The following is a 25,034-nucleotide window of genomic DNA, read 5'->3' on the forward strand; positions in this document are numbered from 1 at the left end:
GGGACGATGGTTCACAGGACGATCTGGATGGAAGTGATGGCTGGAGGCCCTGCAGCATCCTGGGGCTCGCCTGGAACGGGCGCCGCTCCAGACGTCCGAGTGCACGGACCAGACTGCACTTTGAATATAGCGCCAAAACATGGCGACTCTTGCATGCGGTCTCAGTGGACTAATTCTATGCACTTTGTACTAATCGGGGATCGTGCTTAGGTATGACAATACTTTACTGAACTGTAAATTGACCACTGATATAGCTCTCAGCATTGAAGCGCTACAGATCCAAAGACAGAGTCTAATGTCGGCAATGAGGTAACAAAAACAAGAGCCACACCTAACGTAACAATGACTGTCAATGTACATTTACAAGAGAGCCACACATTTAGGTGGAAAGAACCATTTAAATGAAACTAATGAGCATGTAAAATTTATAATAATTTCAATCCAAATGAAATTTGAACGTGCTTGAACTAACAACGTTTTCATTATGTCTCAAGTATCAATATTAGCTTAACATTGTCAACGAGAATGTTTAATGTGTATTATGAGCTTTATCCAGTGCAGCATTCAGATGGGAAATGGGCAATGGATGGGTGGACTGAAGACTGGGGAGGAGACTACAAAGTCATAGAGTCATGTAACGTGGAAATAGGTACTTCGGCCCAACTTGTCACCCCGACCAACATGCCCCATCTACACTAGTCCCACTGCCTGCATTTGGCGTATGCCCCTCTAAGCCTATCCTATCCATGTATCTGTCTAAGTGTTTCTTAAACATTTAGTTTAGTTTATTGACACATGTATCAAGGTACTGTGTAAAGCTTTTGTTGCATGTTAACCAGTCATTGGAAAGGCAATACATGATTACAATCAAGTCATCCACAGTGTATAGATACATGATCAAAGGAAAAACGTGAATAATAAAGTCCCGTAACGTCTGATCAAAGATAGTCCGTGGGTCTCCAATGAATTAGATGGGAGCTCAGGGCTGCTCGCTAGTTGTTGGTAGGATGGTTCAGTTGCCTGATAACGTTGTGATAGTACCTGCCTCAACTACCTCCTTCAGCAACTCGTTCCATACACCCACCACCCTTTGTGTTAAGAGGTTACTCCTCAGGTTCCTATTAAATCTTCCTCATCTCATCTTAAGCCTATGAAGCATCAGTGGTAACATCAGTACACAGGGGTCAATGATCATTCAATCAATTATACTTTACTGTTCCATGTACCTAGGCACTTGGGTTCTTGCAAACATTACACAGAGTACACAAGGAGTTGCCACGTTTCTGGTGCCGACAAAGTTACAAAAGTACGGGGATGTCGCAGACCCGGTGGGCCGAAGGGCTTGTTTCCACGCTGTATCTCTAAAGTCTAAAGTAAAATCAGCTACTGCAATTTGTTTCCCCCCCCCCCCCAACCCTTCCCCCTTCAATGGAACTGAGCCAATGACCTATGTTAAGAAACACTGAATAAACAAATATTTTTCCTTCGTAGAAAGGAATTGTAGATGCTGGTTTACACCGAAGATAGACACAAATTGCTGGAGTAACTCAGCAGGTCAAGCAACATCTCTGGTGAGAAGGAATAAGTGAAGTTTCGGGTCAGAACATTCTTTCAGACTGAAAGTAGAGGGGAGGGAAAACTGGACGTGGGAATGATACTTTGTCTATCTTTTTTGTCTTTGCCTTATTTTGGCTTTTGGTAAATTCTACAATTTTAAGTAATAAGCTACAAATGAATTAGTTTGCTTCTTCTTTCTTGCCCCTCTCCTCTCTGCGCTCCCTGTAAACTCACACCCCGTTCTCCCCTTCCACCCAAGTTTACAAATCGGTGCTGCTGCAGCTGCAATTAAAGGCCCTGTCCCACTTGGCAATTTTTTCGGCGAATGTCGGTGTCATTGATCGACGTATCAGGGTCGCCAAAAGATTTTGAACATTTCAAAATCCAGCGGCGACAAAAAAGGTTGCGGCACTTTAGGAAACACCGCATATCAAGACGTCATCACGCTGCGACTGTTTCGGTGACCTGATACATCAATCAATTATGCCGGCAGTCACCGAAAAATCGCCAAGTGGGACAGGCCCTTAAGGATTACATTGCTCTGTTTCGGGACAGTTGACAATGAAGCATTCTTGATTCTTTCATTCTGTTGGTTTTACAATTTGCACTTTTCTATCCTTCTCTCACACTGTTCATCTCTGGCCTGTGTCTAACCATCTGCCTATCACCACCCTATCCCTCCACCCCCCCACCCCCACTCCACCCCCACCCCAACGCCCCCAAACTATGCCTGTACCCACCAAACACTCACCAGGTTTTGTCTTTTGTCCCTCCCCTACCTCTTCCACCCCACCCCCACCACAATCAGTCTTGAAAAGTGACGCAACCTGAAACATCACAAGGTACACAAAAATGCTGGAGAAACTCAGCGGGTGCAGCAGCATCTATGGAGCGAAGGAGACAGGCAACATTGCCTATCTCCTTCGCTCCTTTGATGCTGCTGCACCCGCTGAGTTTCTCCAGCATTTTTGTGTACCTTCGATTTTCCAGCATCTGCAGTTCCTTCGTAAAAACACTGAAACATCACAACTTCACCTATCCATATTTTCCAGAGATGCTGCCTGTCCCGCTGAGTTAATCCAGCACTTTTTTTTTTGTGTCTTTTTCCCCGTTTATATTCATGTTATTCATAGTTTAATCAGTTCTTAATTTTTCTTTCTTTAAATGGAGCGGCAGGGACAAGTTGGGGTGGAAGGCTGGTTTCTGTGCTGTATGACTCTAATGAATAAGTGCTAGAAAAGAGATACTCCCAGAAATACATTCACAGTTCTTAATGGGTTAAATTATCAGTGGTGAATGCAGGTCATTGCAAGAACATTGTATTTAGAATGCAACAAAATGAAATACAAAGGCAACCAAAAGGATTTCAGAGATTGAGCACAATGCTAACTCTATTACATAACACAAGTAGCCTTGTCAACCAAGGATAAAGCTCTAAGCAATAACCTTCTCTTTGATGCTTTACTGGAACATGTGTGTGTGGGAGGGGGAAGCCACGTTTCAACTTTTGTGATATCAAAATGAACTTCTGTGCTGCATCTTCCAACTACCTACACAGTATAACTGGAGTCGGCCCTAGCTCTTGGTTAACCTACAAAGACTATTCACAACCACAAATCTGCCCTGCAAAGGAATGCTTATTGTTAAACGAGGTTGCTAAAACAGAAAGAACCACGGCCTCGTATTTTGGTGGCATGTCAGTATACAGAACAATTGCTGAATTATATCATTCCATCAACCTGATACAATGGTCGGAGCACATTCACTGCCTTGGTGGATTCAGGGGAAAGTGGAGCACAGCAGAAGGCAACTAAATTAGTCACTCCATCAAGGCAAACTGCTAGTTGTTATACATTAATTTAGTTTAGTTTAGGTTAGAGGTACAGCGTGGAAACACGCCCTTCAGCCTCCCAAGTCCACACCGACCAGTGTTCACCCTGCATTAGTTCTATTTTACACACACTAGGGACAATTTACAGAAGCCAATTGATCTACAAAACTGGACAGCATAGTCATAGTCATAAAGTGTGGAAACAGGCCCTTCAGCCCAGTTACACCAGTCCCACCTGCCTGCATTTGGCCCATATCCCTCAAAATCGGTTCTATCCATGTACCTGTCTAAATGTTTCTTAAATGTTGCGATAGTTTTTGGAATGTGGGAGGAAACTGGAGCACCCATAGAGAACCCATGCAGTCACAGAGAGAACATGCAAACTCTGTGCGGACAGCACCCAGAGTAAGGATAAAACCCGGGTCTCTGCGCTGTAAGGCAACCCCTCACGTTTGACCTCCCAAAGTGCAACACCTCACAATTGCATTTCAAAATAGAGAATTTTCAATTTCATCTCGAACATTCTTCATCAGATTTGCAAATAAGTTCTGATGAAGGATCTTCACCCTTAAACTTTTACTCCGTTTATCTTATCACAGCATCTACTTGGTCTGCTATATTTCTATCTTTATTTCATGAATAAAATAAATGTTGAAACTAATTAAAGGAAAACAATTATAATAGACATATTAAAGGCATCATTAAAATAACACAATGGAATTGTATACAAGCAAGCTCCATATCGAATGACAATATTGAACTTTTTTTAAATTTAAGGAAAATGTACTGTATACGCCCCCACGGTTGTTAATAAGATAGGAACCCAGGTAACTTGAACTTCAGCTTCAAAATTCATGTACACTGGAACATGATTATTATCTTCCAATTTAATTAAATGTGTGAAATTATGAGAGGCATAGATATGGTAGACAGTCAGAACCTTTTTCCAAGGAAGGAAAGCATCTAATACTAGAGGGCATAGCTTGAAGTTGAGAGGGGCAAAGTTTAAAGGAGATGTGCAGGGTAAGTTTTTTTTTTACATACAGAAGGTGGTGAATGCATGGAATGCATTGCGGGGGATAGTGATTGAGACAGATGATAGTGGCGTCTAAGAGATTTTTGGAAAGCTACATGGATACGCAGGGAATGGAGGAATATGGATTATATGAGGTAGATGCACACCCTACATGTTAGGGGTGGCAGGAGGTGCTGCCTTACAGCGCCAGAGACCCGGGTTCAATCCTGCCTATGGTTGCTTGTCTGTATGGAGTTTGTATGTCCTCCCCGTGACCTGCGTGGGTTTTCACCCAGATCTTCGGTTTCCTCCCACACTCCAAAGACATATAGGTTTGTAGGTTAATTGGCTTGGTATTATTGTAAATCGTCAGTAAGTGCGTTTAGGATAGTGTTAGTGTGCGGGGGTCGCTGGTTGTTGCAGACTCGGTGGGTCGAAGATCCTGGTTCCGCACTGTATCTCTAAGCCTAAAGAAACAAAATGAGAGTTGGTCTTGGCATCATGATCGGCAGACATTGTGGGCCGAAGGGCCTGTTCTTGTGCTGTACTCTTCTGTGTTCTATGCAAATATGCTTATAATTGTAGCGCCACGTTCTAAAAAAAGTACTAGGTTTGCCAGCCAAACCAAAGTGGGTGTAAAGGCCATGGTAGTGGCCAATTGTAATTCAAATGAAGAACTATGTAGAGCTTTCACTTGCAGCATTATGCTGGACAATACATGCATTCACTCCAGCCACTACTACGATCAGTATCACTACGTCATGTCCTTTATCTTTACCAAAGCATTTAGACGAGGCTGAAACAAAGCATATTTTAAAGACACCTATGCTGAATGGGGTTAATTCTGACCTTGTGAAACTGTGCTGCATCTGTGTTATTGAAACGGTGCCCTGTTTTACAACTCACTTTCATTCCCGTTGAAGACAAGGGATATTGCATGGAGTCTAGGTAAAAATCTGCATGGTCTGTTAACTTTGTGTCCAATTGGCGTTCCAGATCACAAAAGATTTTAATTGAGAAGAGATAAATATCACAAGGGATATGCAGTAAAATGGTCTTAATTAAAACAGTACAATTTTGGTGGGATTTGCGTTATTTGATTTTGTGCTTTATGCCAAAGTAGAGCTTAATTGGAATCTCTCGCTTTCTGAAGCAAAACAAAGGAGAGATGAGGCAAAGAGAAGAGTTATAAACTGGGCTTTCTTGGGAAAGCAGTAAAACAAATCCTACTCAACTGCCTCCTACCATAATTTTCCCTTGTATTCCTTGTCTTTTTCATTAACCATGGAAATATTCAAATATTATTTATTCACATAAATATCCAGATATTATTATTTATATATTACATGGAGTATTTCACGGGGGGGAGAGAGGGGGAGGGAGAGAGGGGGAGGGAGAGAGGGGGAGGGAGAGAGGGGGAGGGAGAGAGGGGGAGGGAGAGAGGGGGAGGGAGAGAGGGGGAGGGAGAGAGGGGGAGGGAGAGAGGGGGAGGGAGGGAGGGGGAGGGAGAGAGGGGGAGGGAGAGAGGGGGAGGGAGAGAGGGGGAGGGAGAGAGGGGGAGGGAGAGAGGGGGAGGGGGCGCGGGGGAGGGAGAGAGGGGGAGGGAGAGAGGGGGAGGGAGAGGGGGGGAGGGAGAGGGGGGAGGGAGAGGGGGGGAGGGAGAGGGGGGGAGAGAGAGGGGGGGAGGGAGAGGGGGGGGAGGGAGAGAGGGGGGAGGGAGAGGGGGGAGGGAGAGGGGGGAGGGAGAGGGGGGAGGGAGAGGGGGGAGGGAGAGAGGGGGAGGGAGAGAGGGGGAGGGAGAGAGAGAGAGAGAGAGGGGGGAGAGGAGAGGTGAGAGGAGAGACAGAGAGGGAGAGAGGAGAGAGAGAGAGAGAGGAAAGAGAGGGGGAGGGGAGAGATAGAGGGGGAGGGGGAGAGAGAGAGAGAGAGAGAGAGGGATTGAGAGGAGAGAGAGCGGAAGAGAGGGGGGAGAGAGAGAGAGTCTCTGTGTCGAATTTGCCCAGGTGACCGGCATGGATCAGGCTGCGGCTCGGTGCATCCTGGAGGACAACCAGTGGCTGCTGGAAGTAAGTACCAAGCACTGGGTACAAATGGTGGAAGGTAGTGGACTTCAAATGGGGGTGGTTGGAGAAAGCAGCCTGCTTGCCTGCTAGATTTTCACTTACTGTAACTGCAGGAAAAATGTTCCCGATGTTGGGGGTGTTCAGAACCATGGGTCACAGTTTAAGAATAAAGGGGGGGGGGGGGGGGGGGGCAGTTAGGACTGAGCTGAGGACAAACTTTCTTCACGTAGAGAGTTGTGAATCTGTGGAATTCTCTGCCACAGAAGGCAGTGCAGGCCAATTCACTGGATGTTTTCAAGAGAGAGTTACATTTAGTTCTTGGGGCTAACGACATCAAGGGATATGGGGAAAAATCAGGAAAGAGGTACTGATTTTAGATGAATAGCCATGATCATATTGAATGGCAGTGCTGGCTCGAAGGGCCGAATGGCCTATTCCTGCACCTATTTTCTATGTTTCTACGCTTGAGTATATGGCAATAAAACTCGATCACTTGATTTTGAAGCATTCATGCATGGTGGAGGTATAATGTAGTCATAGAGTGATAGAGTGTGAAAACAGGCCCTTCGGCGCAACTTGCCCACACCCACCAACATGTCCCAGCTACGCTACCTTCTTTTGGTCCATACCTCCAAACCTGTCCTATCCATGTATCAGTCGAACTCCCAACTCTCACCCAATGTTGGCAGCCCTGGAATAGAGCAATGATTTTTGATGTCTTGTTTTCTTACCTTACACTTGCTTATCTCTGTGTCTCCCTCTCCCTACTCTCAGTCTCAACCCAAAACATCACCCATTCCTTCTCGCCAGAGATGCTGCCTGTGTCACTGAGTTACCCAGCATTTTGTGTCTATCTTCGGTGCAAACCAGCATCTGCAGTTCCTTCCTGCACAGTCACCATTTTACACAATCCAAGCTGCAGCTGGTCATAAAGGCCCGTTGTAGCCATCATCTCAGCCAGTTCACCAGCGAGCCACCCTTCTCTGCTCTCTGGGCCTTCAGAAAGATACAGCATGGAAACGGGTCCTTCGGCCCACGGAGTCCAACGATCACCCATTCATGCTAGTTCCATGCTATCCCACTTTCGCAGGGAGTACGTGCAAACTCCACACAGACAGCACCCAAGGTCAGGATCAAAGTCAGGTCTCTGGTGCTGTGAGGCAGTAGCTCTACCAGCTGTGCCACCAACCAAATTTACAGTGATTTAAGAACAGCCTCCAGCCCATTTGGAGTTGGATTGCTCAAGTAGATGAACAGAATGCACCCCCCATGGGAAACATGGGCAATAAATATTAACTAGTATTTCCATAACCAGTTATTTCTTGCCGTGTCTGATGCTTGGCATCGGAGACATAGTAGATAGGATTCGAACGAAAATAAATACATTGTCTTCATGCATCAAAATGAATTAGCATGAAAAAGCCGTGCTTACAAATGAGCAAATTGTATTGGAAGTGATGCAGCTATTTGGGGAATTTAGAAGCCTTGCATACAAAAAGGTTTTGTAATACAAAGAGGTATCTACAAGTGGATTTGCTTCTTAATTCTCCCACACTAGTTTATCTGCAGGAGCAAGAAAGGCAAATCCGTGAAACTCATTGACATCCAGTCTAACAACTGTATGAATGTTATATTTCTGCGTCTTCCCTATTTGTTAATGGCAGATAAAAGGCAAATTTATAAACTAGCAGAAACAGCACAATGGTGGCAGCTGGTCGCACTGCTGCCTCACAGCTCCAGAGACCCGGGTTCGATCCACAGCTCGGGCGCTGTCTGTGTTCGTTTGCATGTTCTGCCCGTGACAGCGTGGCTTTCCTCCCGTTTCCTCCCACATCCCAAAGATGTAGGAGTTTGTAGGTTAGTTGGCCTCCGTAAAATGCCCCTATTGTGCAGAGTGCAAATTTGAAAGTGCCATAACATAAAACTAGTTTGAAGGGGTGATCGATAGTCAGCTGGACTCGGTGGGCTAAAGGGCCAGTTTCCAAGCTATAATCATACTTTATTAGCCAAGTATGTTTTGCAACATATGAGGAATTTGATTTGCCATACAGTCATACCATTAAAAAGCAACGAAACACCCAAAATACATTTTAATATGAACATCCACCACAGTGACACCTCCACATCCACCACAGTGACTCCTCCACATCCACCACAGTGACTCCTCCACATCCACCACAGTGACTCCTCCACATCCCCCACAGTGACTCCTCCACATCCACCACAGTGACTCCTCCACATCCACCACAGTGACTCCTCCACATCCACCACAGTGACTCCTCCAACTCCACCACAGTGACTCCTCCACATTCATCACTGTGACGGAAGGCGAAAAAAAAGATAATTTTCTTCCCTTCTTCGTTGACGGGACGATCTTGGCTCCCGTAGCCAGCGACGTTCGGGCCCTCCACGTTCGGGGAGATCAAGCTCCCGTAGGGGAGGGGGAATCTCAGTTCCCCATGCGGGGCGGTCTGACCCTGGATCAGGGTTGGTCGAAACTTCTGAGTTGTTTAGAGCTTCCCAACATCGGTCTCTACCTGAGACTACGAGCTCCTCGATGGTGAAATCCGGGCAAGGGATCGGCTCTGATGATAAGTCCACATCCCCGTGGTGGGGCTCAAAGTCAGTCCTGAGCAAGGCCTCCAGCTCCACGATGTTAGGTCGCAGAGCGACCGGAGATACGATACGGAATACAATCGCATCTCCGGCAAGGTAAGAGATTGAAAAAAAGTTTCCCCGGACTCCCTCCCCCACAAAACAAACCAGAGAACATTAAGACAAAGTGTTCAAGAAGGAACTGCAGATGCTGGAAGATCGAAGGTACACAAAAATGCTGGAGAAACTCAGCGGGTGCAGCAGCATCTATGGAGCGAAGGATTAAGATAAACTTTTAAAACACACCAAAAGTAACAAGAAAGGCAAAAAGACAGACGGACTGTTGGCAAGTCTGCCATCGTGCGTCGCCCCCTGGTGCTACGTGTATCACAGAACATCAAAAAATCTTGACCAATGAGGGATAATATTTACCGGTAGTTTAATTTAGTTTAGTTCAGAGATACAGCATGGAATTGCCCACATGACCAATGATCATCCGTATGCTAGTTCTGCCCTACACACACTAGGGACAATTTACAGAAGCCAATTAACCTGTACACCTTTGGAGTGTGGAAGGAAACTGGAGCATCGTGAGAAAACCTATGCAGTCACATGGAGTATGTACAAACTCCATACAGACAGCACCCATAGTCAGGATCAAACCCGGGTCTAAAGGGCCTGTCCCACTATACGAGTTTACCCAAGAGCTCTCCCGAGTTTAAAAAAAAATCAAACTTGTGGTAAGCATGTAGAATGTACGTAGCTTGTATGTCAGAGCTCGGGACGTCTCTTAGCGGCTCGTAACGCTAACGGCAGGTACTCGGGAAACGCGGTAAGCTCGTGTAGTTTTTTCAACATGTTGGAAAATGTCCACGAGAGCCCCGAGTACCTATGAACGGCTATTACCGTAATTCTCCGAGTTCGAATCGGGGAAACTCAGGAGAACTCTTGAATTATCTCATACAGTGGGACAGGCCCTTAAGGCAGCAACTCAACCGCTGCGCCACTATGCTGTCTTCACGGAGAAATCACAACGTTGTTATGTACTAATGTAATTGCAGTAACTCAGTCATGTACAATGTTGCTCTTGCTTTCTACTAAGGCCATAAGAATAACAACAAAAACAATTAACAGAAGGTTTATTTCCACTCAGAAGCAATGCAGAAGCAATAAGTGAATGAGTCCTAAATAGTGAAGAGTTCAATATGGCCCTAAACAAATGACCATCAACAATACCACAGATGATGGAAATCTGAAACAAAAACAGAATTCACAGGAAACACTCAACGGGCCAGAGCGTATCTGTGGAGAAAGGAGACTCAACATTTCAAATAAAATAATTGTTCTTGGTATTCTGGTCTTTGACCTGAAGTATTAACTCAGTTTCCATTTGCAAAGATGCTGCTTGACCTACAGAATATTTCCAACATTTTCTGTTTTACTTTCACCATCCAAAGAAACAGTCTTCAAAGGAGGCACAGTGGCAGAGTTGCTGCCATACAGCGCCAGAGACCAGAGTTCAATCCTGACTGCACGTGCTGTCTGTATGGCGTTTGTACATTCTCCCTGTGACCGCGTGGGTTTTCTCCGGGTGCTGCAGATTCCTCCCACACTCCAAAGACATCCAGGTTTGTAAGTTGTAAAGACGTGTCTACTGTATAGGATCGTGTTAGCGCACGGGGTGATCGCTGGTCAGTGAGGACTCGGTGTGCCGAAGGGCTTGTTTCTGCATTGTCTCTCCAAAATCTAAACTCAAGTTACTCAGAAAACTAGTTAATGAACAGAAATAGTAGAAATTACAGCATCTTCCGACAATAAAAGTAGGATAATTTCTGCAGAAAGAGTCACTATGCACAATTTTAAAACGCGCTTAAATTCAATGCATCAATTACTGTATTGTGGTCATCGCTCGTGATAGATATGGAAATTATCCAATTAACTGACTGACAATAGCATCGCTCATATGCGCATCTCAAAATTAACAGCAACTTTTATTTTAACATCTTTACGTGAGTCGCATAGTTAAAAGTAATACCCAAATCAAATCCAACACAAAGTACTACTCAGCTGGTCAAGCAGTATCGCTGGAGAACCGATAGGTGATGTTTTGAGTCATCGAACAAAGGACAAACAACACAAGAACAAGCCAAAAATAATTTCCATCTGAATTCAATAATGCATCCTAACAGCAATGTCCCTTCAGAGTTTTTTTTCACAGACTATTATTTCTCATGACTAGGTGTAGAATTAAATGTCCTTTAATATATAAACATTGCTTAACTGTTGTTTTATTCATATAGCTTTGTCAAATGTAACTCATTAAAGGAAATTCCTTTGTCTTGCCTTCCGGTCACTCTGCACTATTTCTAGATTACTATCATGAAATTATGTTTCGTCAGTGATTTACATGCACTGACGGTATGCAGTGTTCATAATAAACATGCCACAGATAGATCCACGGAGAGTTAACTTAATATTAGTTTAGTTTAGAGAAACAGTGTAGAAACAGGCTCTTTGGCCCACCGAGTCCACCAGCGATCCCGGCACACCAACACTATCTCACACACACACACACACACACAAGGGACAATTTACAATTAACCCAAGCCAATTACCCCACAAACCTGCATGTCTTTTAAGTATGTGAGGAAACTGGAGAAAACCCACGCAGTTCATGGGGAGAATGTACAAACCATACAGACAGCACCCGTAGTCAAGATCGAACCTGGGTGTCTGGCGCTTTAAGGCAACAACTCTATCATTGCGCCACCATGCCGCCTAACTTATTATTCTATTTATTAATTTGAAATTTATGCTAAATTATTTTTTCATTTAATATGGTATGCAAAATATAATTTGTTGATATAGGCTATGGTGTAGAATAATCCATTATATTAAGGCAAAGCAAATTAAAAAATAGACTTGCTTGATGGGTTCCTTGAAAACTATAAAATATTTAATTGTTTTGGGTCGGTTTGTGAAAATCTGCTCAGCCTAGAAACAAGTATATCTTAGAAAGAATATTCCTTAGGATATGTGGAAATTTGCAGCAGATGCTGGTTTGTGCTGAAGATGGACCCAGTGTGCTGGCAAAACATAGTGGGACAGGCAGCATCTCTGGAGAAAAAGGATGGGTGATGTTTCTACTCGGAACCCTTCCTCAGACTGACCCGAAATGTCACCCATCCTTTTGCTCCAGAGATGCAGCCTGACGCCTTGATTAACTCCAACACTTTGTGTCTATATTTGGTTATAACATGGTTGCCAATTTACACAACAATTTGTTGCTCAGTACATAATTTAAAAAAATAAAAATTATACCCATTCATTGATAAATATTGGCCAGGATACAAGCGTGCGTTCCTTGTTTATCTCGGAGTGTTGCCAAGTGATCTATTATGTTCACCTAAGTGAGCAGGCAGAGACTTGGTTTATACAGAAACATTAAAAAATAATTGGAGCGGTGAAACACTCCACCTTACAAGGTTACTCTATGTTCCAGATGATCATTGCCAACCATCAAATGGCGGCATTACATAAAGTTGCTGCATTACAGCACCAGAGACCTAGATTCGATCTTGACCATGGTTTCTGTCTGCACAGAGTTTGTGCATTCTCCCTGTGACCGCATGGGTTTTCTTCAGGGGCTTCAGTTTTCTCCCACACTCCAAAGATGTACAGGTTTGGAGGTTAATTGGCTTCTGTAAATTGTCCCTAGTGTGTAGGATAATGCTCGTGTACAAGGTGATCGCTGGTCGATTGTGGACTGGGTGGGCCAAAGGGCCTGTTTCCACACTGTATCTCTAAACTAGACTATACCAAACTAAAAGATGCAGCATGCTAGGGGCGGAGGGGGAACGTGCAAACTCCCCACAGACAGGTAGTCAGGATCGATCCTGGGTATCTGGCACTGCAAGGCAGCAACTCTCTCGCTGCGCCTCTGTGCTGCCTCAAAACCTGGAGGATTCAGATTTGTATGAGGCTGCAGCCATCAGTGAATAATGGTGAATGGAGCAAAAGGGAAGGGACCTAGAAGGACAAGGTGGATGCGGGAAGATGGAGGGGCATTGTAACAGACAGAAGGACAAGGAGAATGGAGAAAATCACAGAAAATGGGAACGAGAGCAAAGAGTAAAAAAATACAAGATCATGAGGGGAATACATAGGGTATTTACACAGTCTTCTACCCATAGCAGTGAAATACAGAACCAGAGGACATGGGTTTAAGATGAGGGAGAAAGATTTAATATGAACCTAAGGGGAACCTTTTTTTCCTACACAAAGGGTGGTGGGTACATGGAACAAAGTGCCGGAGCAGGTAGTTGAGGCAAGTACTATCACAATGTTTAACATTTCGACAGTTACTTGGATAGGATAGGTTTGGAGGGATATGGGCCAAACCCAGGGAAGTGGGAATACTGTTGAAGGGGCATGTTAGGCCACAGGTCTTGTTGCAGTTTGTACAACTATGATTCTAGAGCAGATCAAGAGGAGGTCGTTGAAGCAGGTGCTTTAACACCATTTAAATTATACTTGAACAGGTACATGGATAAGAAAGGTTTAGAGGGATATGGGCCAAACATGGGCAAATGGGACTAGGTTAATGGGATATCTTGGTCAGCTTGGATGAGTTGGGCTGAAACAGTTATTTGTTTCCACACTGTATGACTCTACAAGTGCGTAAGAGTAGTAGATTATACCGAGACAGTACACAAGAATAATGTTTTCTGCACCTCGTGTATCTTTCATGTTTCAAAGTTTCAACATGGAAACAGAACTGTAGATGCTGGTTTACAAAAATAAAGTGCTGAAGTTATTTTTGAGTTTAAGTTTAGTTTATTGCCACACATTCCAAAGGGATAGTGAAAAGCTTTTGTTGCACGCTAACCAGTCAGCGGAAAGATAATACATGATTACAATCGAGCCATCCACAGTGTACAGATTCACAATAAAGGGAATAACATGAATAACATTTAGTGCAAGATAAAGCCAGTACAGTCTGAGCAAATATAGACCGAGGGTCTCCTATGAGGTAGATGGTAGTTCAGCACTGCTCTCTAGTTGTGGTAGGATCGTTCAGTTGCCTGATGGCAGCTGGGAAGAAGCTGTCCCTGAATTTGGAGGTGAGCGTTTTCACACTTCTACACCTTTTGCCCGATGGGAGAGGGAAGAGGAAGAAGTGGTCATGGAGCGACTCATCATTCATTAAGCTTGTGTTTTTGTTGACCTGCTGAGTTCCTCAATAACTTTGTGTCTTTTAAAAGTTTCAATGTTTTGCCAAAGAAATGAGTCCCAGTGAATCAGCAGAGAGTTGTGTCAAAGACTACACAAGACAAGTCCTGAGCTTACAATAGGCTACCTGCTTAATTGACTGAAAAAACCCACTTCACTCAGTTATCTTTATTAGAAGAAGAATCTGGTTCTTCCACCTTCCTCCAGCTGCAAGAAAATGCAAACTTCTCGAAACTCAACAGTGCATCTCTAGGTCTCTCTAGACCTGCCCTTAACAGCGAGGAATAATGCGATGTCATGTAAAAGCAGCCAAAACCATGTCAGCTAATCAGCAGATCCATACTGAAAAGGACACAAAGTGCTGGCGTTCCTCAGTGGGTCAGGCAGTATCTACCTTAGTTTAAAGTTCAGCATGGAAACATACCCCTTGTCCACCTAGTTCGTGCTGACCATCAAACACCCGTTCACACTAGTTCTATGTTATCCCACTTTCTCATCCACTCCCTACACAGTAGGGGCAATTTACAAAGGGCCAATCAACCTACAAACCCGCATGTCTTTGGGATGTGGGAGGTAACCGGAGCACCAAAGGAAACCCACACAGTCACAGGGAGAATGTGCAAACTCCACACAGACACCACCAGAGGTCAAACTCAAGGAAGGGTCTCCGGTGTTGAGAGGCAGCAGGTGTACCAGCTGCGGCATTGCACCACTTCTGGAGAGCGTGGACAGGTGACGTTTTGGGTCGGGACCCTTCTTCAAACGTGTCCACATTCTCCAGATAAGCTGCCTGACCCGCTGAGTTACTCCAGCACGCTGCGTCCTTTGGTGAAAACCAGCAACTGCAGTTCCTTGTTTCTGCGATTCATCCTGAAACGTCTGCTAATAGATAATTTGGAGGATTGTACAAACAGTTCAAGCAAGCTCAAACTCAAGAATCAAATTATTGCTCATGTGGACAGGGGAATGCCTTTCAATTACTGTTTCTTGCAACGGTAAGAGGTTTTTAAATTCCCTGTTATTATCATTTATATTAGACTTTGCTTTGAGAGGATGTTTTGTCGAAGAAGAAGCAAAAAAAAAAGAGGATGTTGTCCTCCTGGGAATCGTAATTCCTTTCTAGAGTTTGTTCCTGGTGTCCCAAGGTCCAAGAATTTAAAATCCAAGGCATTTAATAATTATTATTTGATCACCAAGACAATAGTATTCATCAATAGGCACCCAAGGTAATTATGAAATGCTCAGAAGTAATTACATTTCAGAAGGTTCCCTGCTTTTCCATTTGCAACTGTCTATCACTTACCATCCACACAGGCTGGCTTGCCTCTTGTTGTACCAGCAATCTGTCCTCTCCTACACGCACATCGTGCTGTTTGTCTGGCTATCGTTCTTCGTGGTTGACTACTATCTCTGTCCAAGGTAACTATTTCACATGCACCCACAGACAGCTGACCTAGAACAAAACAGACAACACAGGAATCAATGCGTAAACCTTCGCTCATCCCTAATCACTCAATACAAATTGACAAAATGGTCACCCTGGAGGAAGCTAGTGTGAGTTTGTTAGTAAGCTTTACTTTTTCCAGTGTGGGAGACGGCACAGTGGTGCAGCGGTAGAGTTGCTGCCTTACAATGCCAATGACCTGGTCTAGATCCTGACTGTGGGTGCTGTGTGCACAGTGTTTGTACGTTCTCCCTGTGACCGTGTGGGTTTTCTCATGGTGTTCCGGTTTCCTCCCACACTCCGAAGACATGCAGATTTGTAGGTTAATTGGCTTCTGAAATTGCCCCTAGCGTGTGGGATAGAACTAGTGTATGGGTGATCGGTGGTCAGTGTGGACTCGGTGGGCCGAAGGGCCTGTTTCCACGCAGCATCTCTAAAGTCTAAACTCTCCCAAGAGGTCAATTGGAAGACTGTGCATTAAATGGCGAATCAGCAGATTGATCTTTCCCCCGATTCCCAGTTACTGTTCATTGTGTGAATTGCAAGATATCCCTTAAAGACTCTCAACCAATGCAATTGAACTTGAATGCCAGTAAGAATCAATGGACAATAGTTATGAAAGACCAAACAAATATTCTAAAAGGACTTTCAATCGAATTTTAACTAGTTCCAACCAACATTAGCCAAGTTCTTGACAATGGGCGGCACGGTGGCTCAGCTGGTAGAGCTGCTGCCTCACAACACCAGAGACCCGGATTCGATCCTGACTTTGGGTGGTGTCTACGTGGAGTTTGCACGTTCTCCCTGTGACTGTGGATTTCCTTCAGGTGCTCAAGTTTCTTCCCACATCCCAAATACGTGCAGGTTTGTAGGTTTAGTGGACCTCTGTAAAATTGCCCTTAGTGTGTAGGGAGTGGATGGAAAAGTGGAGTAGCATCGTATTAGTCTGAACGGGTGATCAATGGTCGGTGTGAACTCGCAGGGCCGAAGGGCCCAATTACACACTGTATTTCCGAGTTAAACTAAGCATACCATATTTTTAGTTTAAAATGAAAGATGAGGAATGATACTTCACACAATGCGTTCCTTCTCAGTAGGCCAGTAGGATGCTATGTGTTAGTGCAGTTAGGAGTGCTGGTTTTCAGCAGTTTTATTCTGGGTGGCATTCACAGTAATTATTAATTGAACAGGACGGATCGAAAGACCCAGCATAGAAACTGGCCCTTTGGCCCACTGAGTCCTTGACCATCGATTATCCATTCACACTCGTTCTATGAAATCCCACTTTTGTATCCATCCACCACAAACTAGGGGCAATTTACAGAGGGCAATTAACCTGGGTGTCATGGGTTATGGGGAGAAGGCAGGAAAATGGGGTTGAGCGGGAACGATAGATCAGCCATGTTTGAATGGAGTCAATATGATGGGCCAAATGGCCTAATTCTGCTCCGATAATGTATGAAATAACAAACCTGCACGTCTTTGGGATGGGAAAGGAAAACCAGAGCACCCGGAGGAAACCCACGCTGTCACAGGGAAAACGTGCAAACTCCACACACAGGCAGTAACCGAGGTCAGCTTCATCATTGTGCTATTTTAATTGGATAGAAATTGGTAAATGGTTAACAATTGTTTAGAAGTTAGCACTGACCTGGGAGTAACACAACCATTTGCTATTGCAATATCCCGAGGCAATGACAGATGGGGTTTGTGTGTGGCAAATGTAGCAAGCAAAGCAACAGCATAAAGCACTGACTGAGGGATTGGAGGCACATCAGAACATTGGGCCATCTGATCCAATAAGAGGCATTATTCATTTCAAGTGAAATTGTGTAAGCAATGAAAACAGTTACTTGGCAATGAAACGTCATTCTTTCAAATGCAATATAACCAAACTCTTTCAAAAGAAAAACATCATCCTGGAGGAACATAACGTGGAGGACACATCTGTGGAGGACATGGACAGGCGATGCTCAGGGTTGGGAACGTTCTTCAGATGAAAGCCGCTCCTGATCCAAAACATTGCCTGTAATCTGAAATGCCACTTGTCCATTCCCTCCACAGATGATGCCTGACCCATTGGGTTTGTCAGGCACTTTGTGTTTTGTTCAAAATTACAGTATCTGCAACAATTTCCTCAGTATCCCATAAATGCAACATTATTTTCCTCATTTTGCTTTCGTTTTGTCGTTTTTCTTTGGCCTTATGTTTTGTCCACAAGGAATAGCTTTAAAGAGAGAGTGGCAAAGTTTAAAGGAGACTAGACCAAGTGGGACCCGTTGGGTCCCTGTCACACGGGAGGTCCTCCAAAGCAACCCATTCCCCCAACGTAATATTCCACCACTCACCCGTTTCCCCCAACATAACACGTTCCCCCAACGCAACATTCCACCACTCACCCATAGTCCCCAATTGCGCAGGAGCGGCTCATTTTCCCTTATCCCCAGCACTCCCTCCCCCACCTCTTCATCCTCCCTCTTTTTAAACTTTAAAAAAATGCAAGCATTTGCTGCCAGGACTTCAAAAAAAAAAAATCAAATTCCACTGTCCCTGCCTCCCCCAGCACTGCCTCCCCCTCCTGTTCAGCCTCCCTCTGCCAGGACTCAGTGATCTGTGATTGCAACATTGTTGCAAATGAGATCCCATTGTGATAGCTGTAACTGCCACTGCAGTGTTCGCGTCATTCTTTCTCAAACTGGATTTTGTAAAGTTAAAAATGTGAATAACTTGTAAAATATAACATCAATCTGAACAAAACATGATGAAAACACACCACCGGACAATTGTGAGTAAGGTGGTGCAAACACACACGACTTTTGAACATGCACATGTATTTGTAGGGAAAGGAGGGAAATGTATTTTGTGCAGGTGGATAAAAGTTGATCTTGGCATCATGTTCAGCACAGACATTGTTGGCCGAAGGGCCTTGTTTCTGTGCTGTACTGTTCTATATTCTATGATAACACGGTCTCAGTTTTCTATCCTACACTCCATCATTTAACAAAAATCACCTTGGTCGGCATGGATGAGCTGTTCCTGTGCCATATAGTTCAATGTATGCTCTTCAATGATCTGAGAGCAACTCAAAATGAATCATCTTATCTAGTACTAAATTTGCTTTGACATTTATAACACTCTCTCCAAAAAACTACAGCGGTAATTAAAATAACCCTGAGATACATTAATTGACAGAAAGGAGATCCAAGGACAAACTAATGACTTATTAAAACAAGCAAATCGGCATTTTTTATACAACCATACTACTTGAAAACTCATAATCTATTACCAATGGGGGTAACATCTTCATAACACAGTTCATGAAGTCTGAGAGTTCTATAGCATGGAAACAAGCCCTTCGGCCCAACTCGTCCATGCCAATCAAGATGCTCCATCTACACTTGTCCTAATTGCCTGTCTTTGGCCCATATCGCACTAAACTTTTCATATCCATGAACCGAATGTCATTCAAATGCTGTTATAATACCTGTTTCAGCTACCTCCTCAGGCAGCTCGTTCCATATATCCACCACCCGATGAGCGAAAAGATTGTCCCTCAGGTTCTTATATCTTGCATCTCTCACGTTAAACCTATGTCCTCTGGTTCTTAATTCAACTATATAACCATATAACAATTACAGCACGGAAACAGGCCATCTCGGCCCTTCTAGTCCATGCCAAACACTTACTCTCACCAAACTCTGGGTAAAAGTCTCTGTACATCAACCCGATTTAGACAAAGGAGATTGAGGTTGATTTCAGAAAGCGAAGTGGTACACATACCCCTGTATACATTAACAGTGACAAAGTAGAGATGGTTGAAAGCTTCAAGTTCTCAGAAGTAAATATCACCAGCAACTTGTCATGGACCAGCCATATCAAAACAATGGCCAGGAAAGCTCACCAATGCCTCAACTTCCTTGGAAGGCTTAGGATGTTCATCATGTCATGAACACCTCTCACCAACATCTATAGATGCGCCATAGACAATATTTTATTGGGATGTATCACAGCATGGTTTGGGAACAGCTCCATCTCAGACCGCAGGAAATTGCAGGGTGTTGTGGATGTAGCCCCGGCCATCACGCAAATCAACCTCCCTTCCATTGACTCTGTATACTTCACGCTGCCTCGGCAAGGCCACCAGCATAATCAAGAATCAGTCTCACACTAGTCATTCCCTCTTCTCCCCTCTCTCATCAGGCAAGTGGTACAGAAGTGTGAAAACACATGCCTCCAGATTCAGGGACAGTTTCTTCCCAGCTGTTATCAGGCAACTGAACCAACTTATCCCCTACTAGTGAGTAGTCATGACCTACAATCTACCTGAAAGGAGACCCTCACACTATCTTTAATCAGACTTTAGCTTGCACTAAACGTTATTCCCTTTATCTTATATCTATACACTGTGGATGGCTTGATTGTAATCAGTATTTTTGCTGACTGGATAGCACGCACCAAAACAGCTTTTCACTGCATCTCGTTACACGTGACAATCATGAACTAAACTGAACAATTCCTCCCATGATTTATATACATCTATAAGATCACCCCTCAACCTCCTGCACTCCAAGGAATAAAGTCCTGAACTACCCAACCTCTCCCTGCAACTCAGGCTTTAGACTTTAGAGATACTGCATGAAAATAGGCCTCCTGATCATCGACTCCGTGCCAAACACCAATCAACCTTTACACCAGCACTATCCTACACACTGGGGACAATTTACAATTTTACCAAGGCCAATTAACCTCCAAACCTGTACGTCTTTGGAGTGTGGGAGGAAACTGGAGCACCCGGAGAAAACCCATGCAGTCACAGGGAGAACGTACAAACTCCACACAGACAGCACCCGTGGCCAGGATCAAACCTGGGCCTCTGGCGTTGCAAGGCACTGTGCTCCCCGTAGATGCTTGAGTCCTGGCAACACCCTCGTAAATCTAGCTTAACGACATTACATTAGGGTTGAGAAATCGATTTGATCCCAGCTCTGGGACGTGTAGCCCAAGGCACCAGCAACGTGGTCCTAAGGCCTGGATTGCTTCAAACAGGAGAGCTACAGATGCCTGCTGAGCAATATCATGAAGCCCAGCGTGAAAGTGATTCTGGTTTCAACTCCTCAATTGCTTCTTGTACTTCAGGACGAAGGAATAAACTGATCAGGGAGCAAAGTTGCCTACGGCAGTCCACAACTTGCCCAAGGCTGCCAGCCATTCCAACGCAGAACTAGGAGATGCACCTTTATGACTCTAAGTTCCACCTTCAGCAAGCACTTTTAAAATATTACCTTTCAAAAATTACCGGCGGCACAGTGGCGCAGCAGTAGAGCTGCTGCCTTACAGCGCCAGAGACCCGGGTTCGATCCTGACTACGGGTGCTGACTGTATGGACTTTGTACGTTCTCCCTTTGACCGCCTGGGTTTTCTCCGGTTCCTTTCCACATTCCAAAGACCTGCAGGGTTGTAGGTTAATTGGCTGCTGTTAATCGTCCTAGTGCAAGGGTAATAGTGGTCGGTGCGGACTCGGTGGGCCGAAGGGCCTGTTTCCACACTGTATCTCCAAAAGTAAAATCTAAAACAAGTTAGGCCACATGGGGTGTGTGAGAAAGAACTGCAGATGCTGGATAAAATCGAAGGCAAACACAAATTGCTGGAGTAACTCAGCGGGTGAGGCAGCATCTATGGAGAGAAGGAATGGGTGACGCTTCGGGTTGAGACTGGTTCTGGCCAAAGACCACCTATTTAGATAAATATTTACACAAAGAATTGGGTAGGCTCTTAAGTTTCTGAATGGTCCTTCCATAAGCTATGCAGGCACGTGCCGTCAGGGTAGGCAAGGTAGGATCTGCCTAACCCAAATAAAATTATAAAATGGTAATTATTAAATATAAAAAGTAAAGGCACGGGAGAATTATACCTACCTAAGAGATCGATCTTACGTAGGCATAATTCTCCGTGCCTTTCATGCGCAGTTCATGTAATACGCGAAAGTATGTGCAGCTCACGTGCCGTCAAGGCTTCATGACAAGCGGAGCTGAAGGCAGCTGAAATTCTGCCTTTACACAATGGACTGCATACTGCGCATGCGCAGCAGCCTACTGGCGGGGTTTTCAAACATGGATTGTCATTATCTTAAGAAACAGAGAGAAGAATGGAGTTCATGTACAAATATGTGGTAAGTAGATTTCTTTGAGCTATTTGTTTTGAAATACCGTATTTCCCGGCAATGAAGACGCTATTTTTTACCCAAAAATAAGGCACAAAAATTTACATGCGTCTTGGAGGCCAAAGGTTAGGTTGTTAATCGGAATTTAAGGATTTGCGGGAAGCGGCTGACATGAGCGAGGCTGGCGAGCGGCAGGAGAGTGGTGTTCAGACGGAGAGCACTGCCAGAGGTGAGAGGGCCAGCAGAGAGCGCTGAGGTCCCGGCGGCCGCAAACAGCCACCCGAGCTACTTCCCTCTCCGACCACAATGTGGTGGCTCCGCGCCCGGAGCGACGTGGCAGCGGTGAATGAGTGGGTTACTGGCATGATCCCCGACCCCCTCCTTCTCAACGCTCCTGCCCTCCCCTCAACTTTACCCCTGGCCAGACTCCCCACACGCTGTGAAAGGAACTCTCACCCCAGTTGGTCCCTTGAACTAGTATAGTCATTCAATAAGATCACAAATGATTCAACTTGTCCCGGAGTGCTCCCGTTTCCCCCACCATCTCTCCACCTGCCGTCGCCCTCCTCCCCCCACCCATTCAGTAATTCAGAATGAAGGAGACATGGAAGCCTTGGGGGCAAATTGAATTGTTACTTTCTTTATTTTTATTTTTTATTTTTTGAGCGTGAGAAATTCATGTCCCGCCAGCCTCCTTTCAAAATTTAGCAACTCAAAATGGGGGGGTGTCTTCAATGCAGGTGCGTCTTCATTGCCGGGAAGTATGGTACTTTATTAAGAGATATAGCTTTTGAAGACTTTATAAAAATTGACTGACAGCTTACGGAGAGGAGAACAATCTGTGCATGCGTGGTTTAAGATAATTACTCTCCGCACGTGCCTGAAGCTATGGTCCTGTCCAATTCACCTCTTCCCCATTGTGGACATTGGACTTTGTCTAGGGACCTGATATGCTACCATGCAGAGTGCAGTGAAAAATAATTTCACATGACAATAACATACTTTAAACTGTACTCTGCACTCTGTATCTTCCCCTTTACTGTATATATATTTTACTTGAGTTTGCCTTGGTTGTCGTATTTCTAATCTGTTTGGATAACATGCTAAACAAAGCTTGCTACTATACCTCGGCACATGTGACAATAACAATCTTAAACCTAAACCTAGAATGCATAGCATGGAACTCAAAGTGCTGGTGTAACTCAGCGGGTCAGGCAACATCTCTGGAGTCTGAAGAAAGGTCTAACCTGAAATGTCGCCTATCCACGTCCTCCAGAGATGTTTCCTGACCTGCTGAGTTATGCTAGCAGTTTGTGCTCTAGATAAATGTTTAGTTTAATTACAGCACAGAAACAGGCCCTTTGACCGTTGCTGTTGATTTTCAACTGCACTTAATCATTCCTGCTAGAGTTGTCCCAAGGCATTAGTCAACCATAATCTTTCAAATGAGGAACAAGGCTTAGTTTCACAAGTGGATAAACAAATTCAAAAAGGAATGGAACATCCTATTTCTCAAACCACATTTTTATAAATATAATCACATGCCTGTTCTAAGAAATTTGTGTGTGCAAATTTTGGTCAACATGCTATAGGAAAGACGTTGTCAGGCTGTAAAGGGTGCAGAGAAGATTTACGAGGATGTTGCCAGTACTCGAGGGCCTGGCCTGTAGGGAGAGGTTGAGCAGGCTAGGCCTCTATTCCTTGGAGTGCAGGAGGATGAGGATTGATCTCATAGAGGTGTACAAAATCATGAGAGGAATAGATCGGGCAAACACACAGTCTTTTGCCTAGAATAGGGGAAACCGAGAACCAGAGGATATACTGTAGGTTTAAGGAGAGGGGAAAGATTTAATAGGAACCTGAGGGGTAACTTTATTTCAAAGGGTAGTGGGTGTATGGAACGAGCCGCCAGAGGAGGCAATTGGGGCAGGCACTATCGCAATGTTTAAGAGGCATTTAGATAGGTACATGGATAGGATTAGAGGGATATGGGTAAACACAGGCAGGTAGGACTAGTGTAGATGGGACTTGGGTGGCATGGATACGTTGGGCTGAAGGGCCTGTTTCTGTGCTGTATGACACTACATTAGCTGCCATATTTAGTATATAGAACAGTTCAGCACAGGAACAGTCTCTTCAGCGGACAATGGCCACGCCGAACATGATGCAAAGTTAAAGTATCTCCTCGACTTACACGCCTCTTAAATGCTACTATCATATTTGCCTCCATCACCACCCAAGGCAGCACATTCCAGGCACCAACCAGCCTCTGTGTAAAAAAAAAAATTACACCCACACATCACCTTTAAACTTTGCCCCTCACCTTAAAGCTATGCCCTCTAGTCTTTGCCATTTCCACTCTAAAGTTACAATAACGAAAACATTTCTTAAGAATGCTATTGACTATAAAACAGACTGGCTGTACTAAAATTGCAAGGCTTTCAGTTATTTCTTTTGCTGCATTTTGTTAGACTTAAACTTTGTGTTCTCTGGAACATTGGAGGTTGAGGGGAGACTTGATAGAATGATATAAAATTCTGGGAGAGGCAAAGATTGGGTGGACAGTCAGAACCTTTTCTCTCAGGGTGGAAATGTCCAATATTAGAGGGCATGAAGTGAGAGGGGGAAAGTTCAATTGAGATGCGTGGGGCAAGTTTTTTTTAGTTTTTTTTTAAAAACACAAAGCATGGTGGGGGCCTGGAATACATTACTAGAGATGGTGATGGTGATGGAGGCAGATACGATAGTGGTGTTTAGGTCGCTTTTAGATGGGCACATGGAAGTGCAGGGAATGGAGGTATGTGGATCACATCCAGGCAAATTAGATCAGTTTAACTGGCATCGTGTTTGGCATAAACATTGAGGGCCAAAAGGTCTGTTCTTGTGCTGTACTGTTCTATGTTTGTTGCCACTGATGTAATAACTGATCATATACGTATAACACTCACCATTTTGCACGTTTCATAATATTTAATCCCCAGGTGGAATAAATACAAAGTTACTTTAATTATATAGATTATAATTTTACTAAACACATTACGTTAGGAATCAATGCTGCTCTTTCGTTGAGAAAAAAAACCCATAACGGTTATATTTTCAGGTTCAATGCTTTCTAATTAACCCCAAAAATGAAAATA

At 44.3% G+C, this 25,034-nt stretch overlaps 1 protein-coding gene and 1 long non-coding RNA gene across 2 annotated transcripts in view; one reads left to right on the forward strand and one right to left on the reverse strand.

Annotated features, from left to right (window-relative positions):
• The window catches only part of LOC116986818 (chemokine-like protein TAFA-5), a 192,334-nt gene that overhangs the window by 127,399 nt on the left and 39,901 nt on the right, over positions 1–25,034 (reverse strand). Inside the window, exon 2 of the mRNA XM_033042541.1 lies at positions 15,597–15,746. Within this exon, the coding sequence (XP_032898432.1) occupies positions 15,597–15,746 (150 nt within the window). The remainder of the gene's footprint in view (positions 1–15,596; positions 15,747–25,034) is intronic.
• On the forward strand, positions 918–14,511 carry LOC116986820. The gene is made up of 3 exons (XR_004415576.1): positions 918–1,028; positions 7,643–7,644; positions 14,501–14,511. It is a non-coding gene; the product is annotated as an uncharacterized LOC116986820 (long non-coding RNA).

Source organism: Amblyraja radiata, chromosome 24, assembly GCF_010909765.2.
Source record: "Amblyraja radiata isolate CabotCenter1 chromosome 24, sAmbRad1.1.pri, whole genome shotgun sequence".
Taxonomy (NCBI): domain Eukaryota; kingdom Metazoa; phylum Chordata; class Chondrichthyes; order Rajiformes; family Rajidae; genus Amblyraja; species Amblyraja radiata.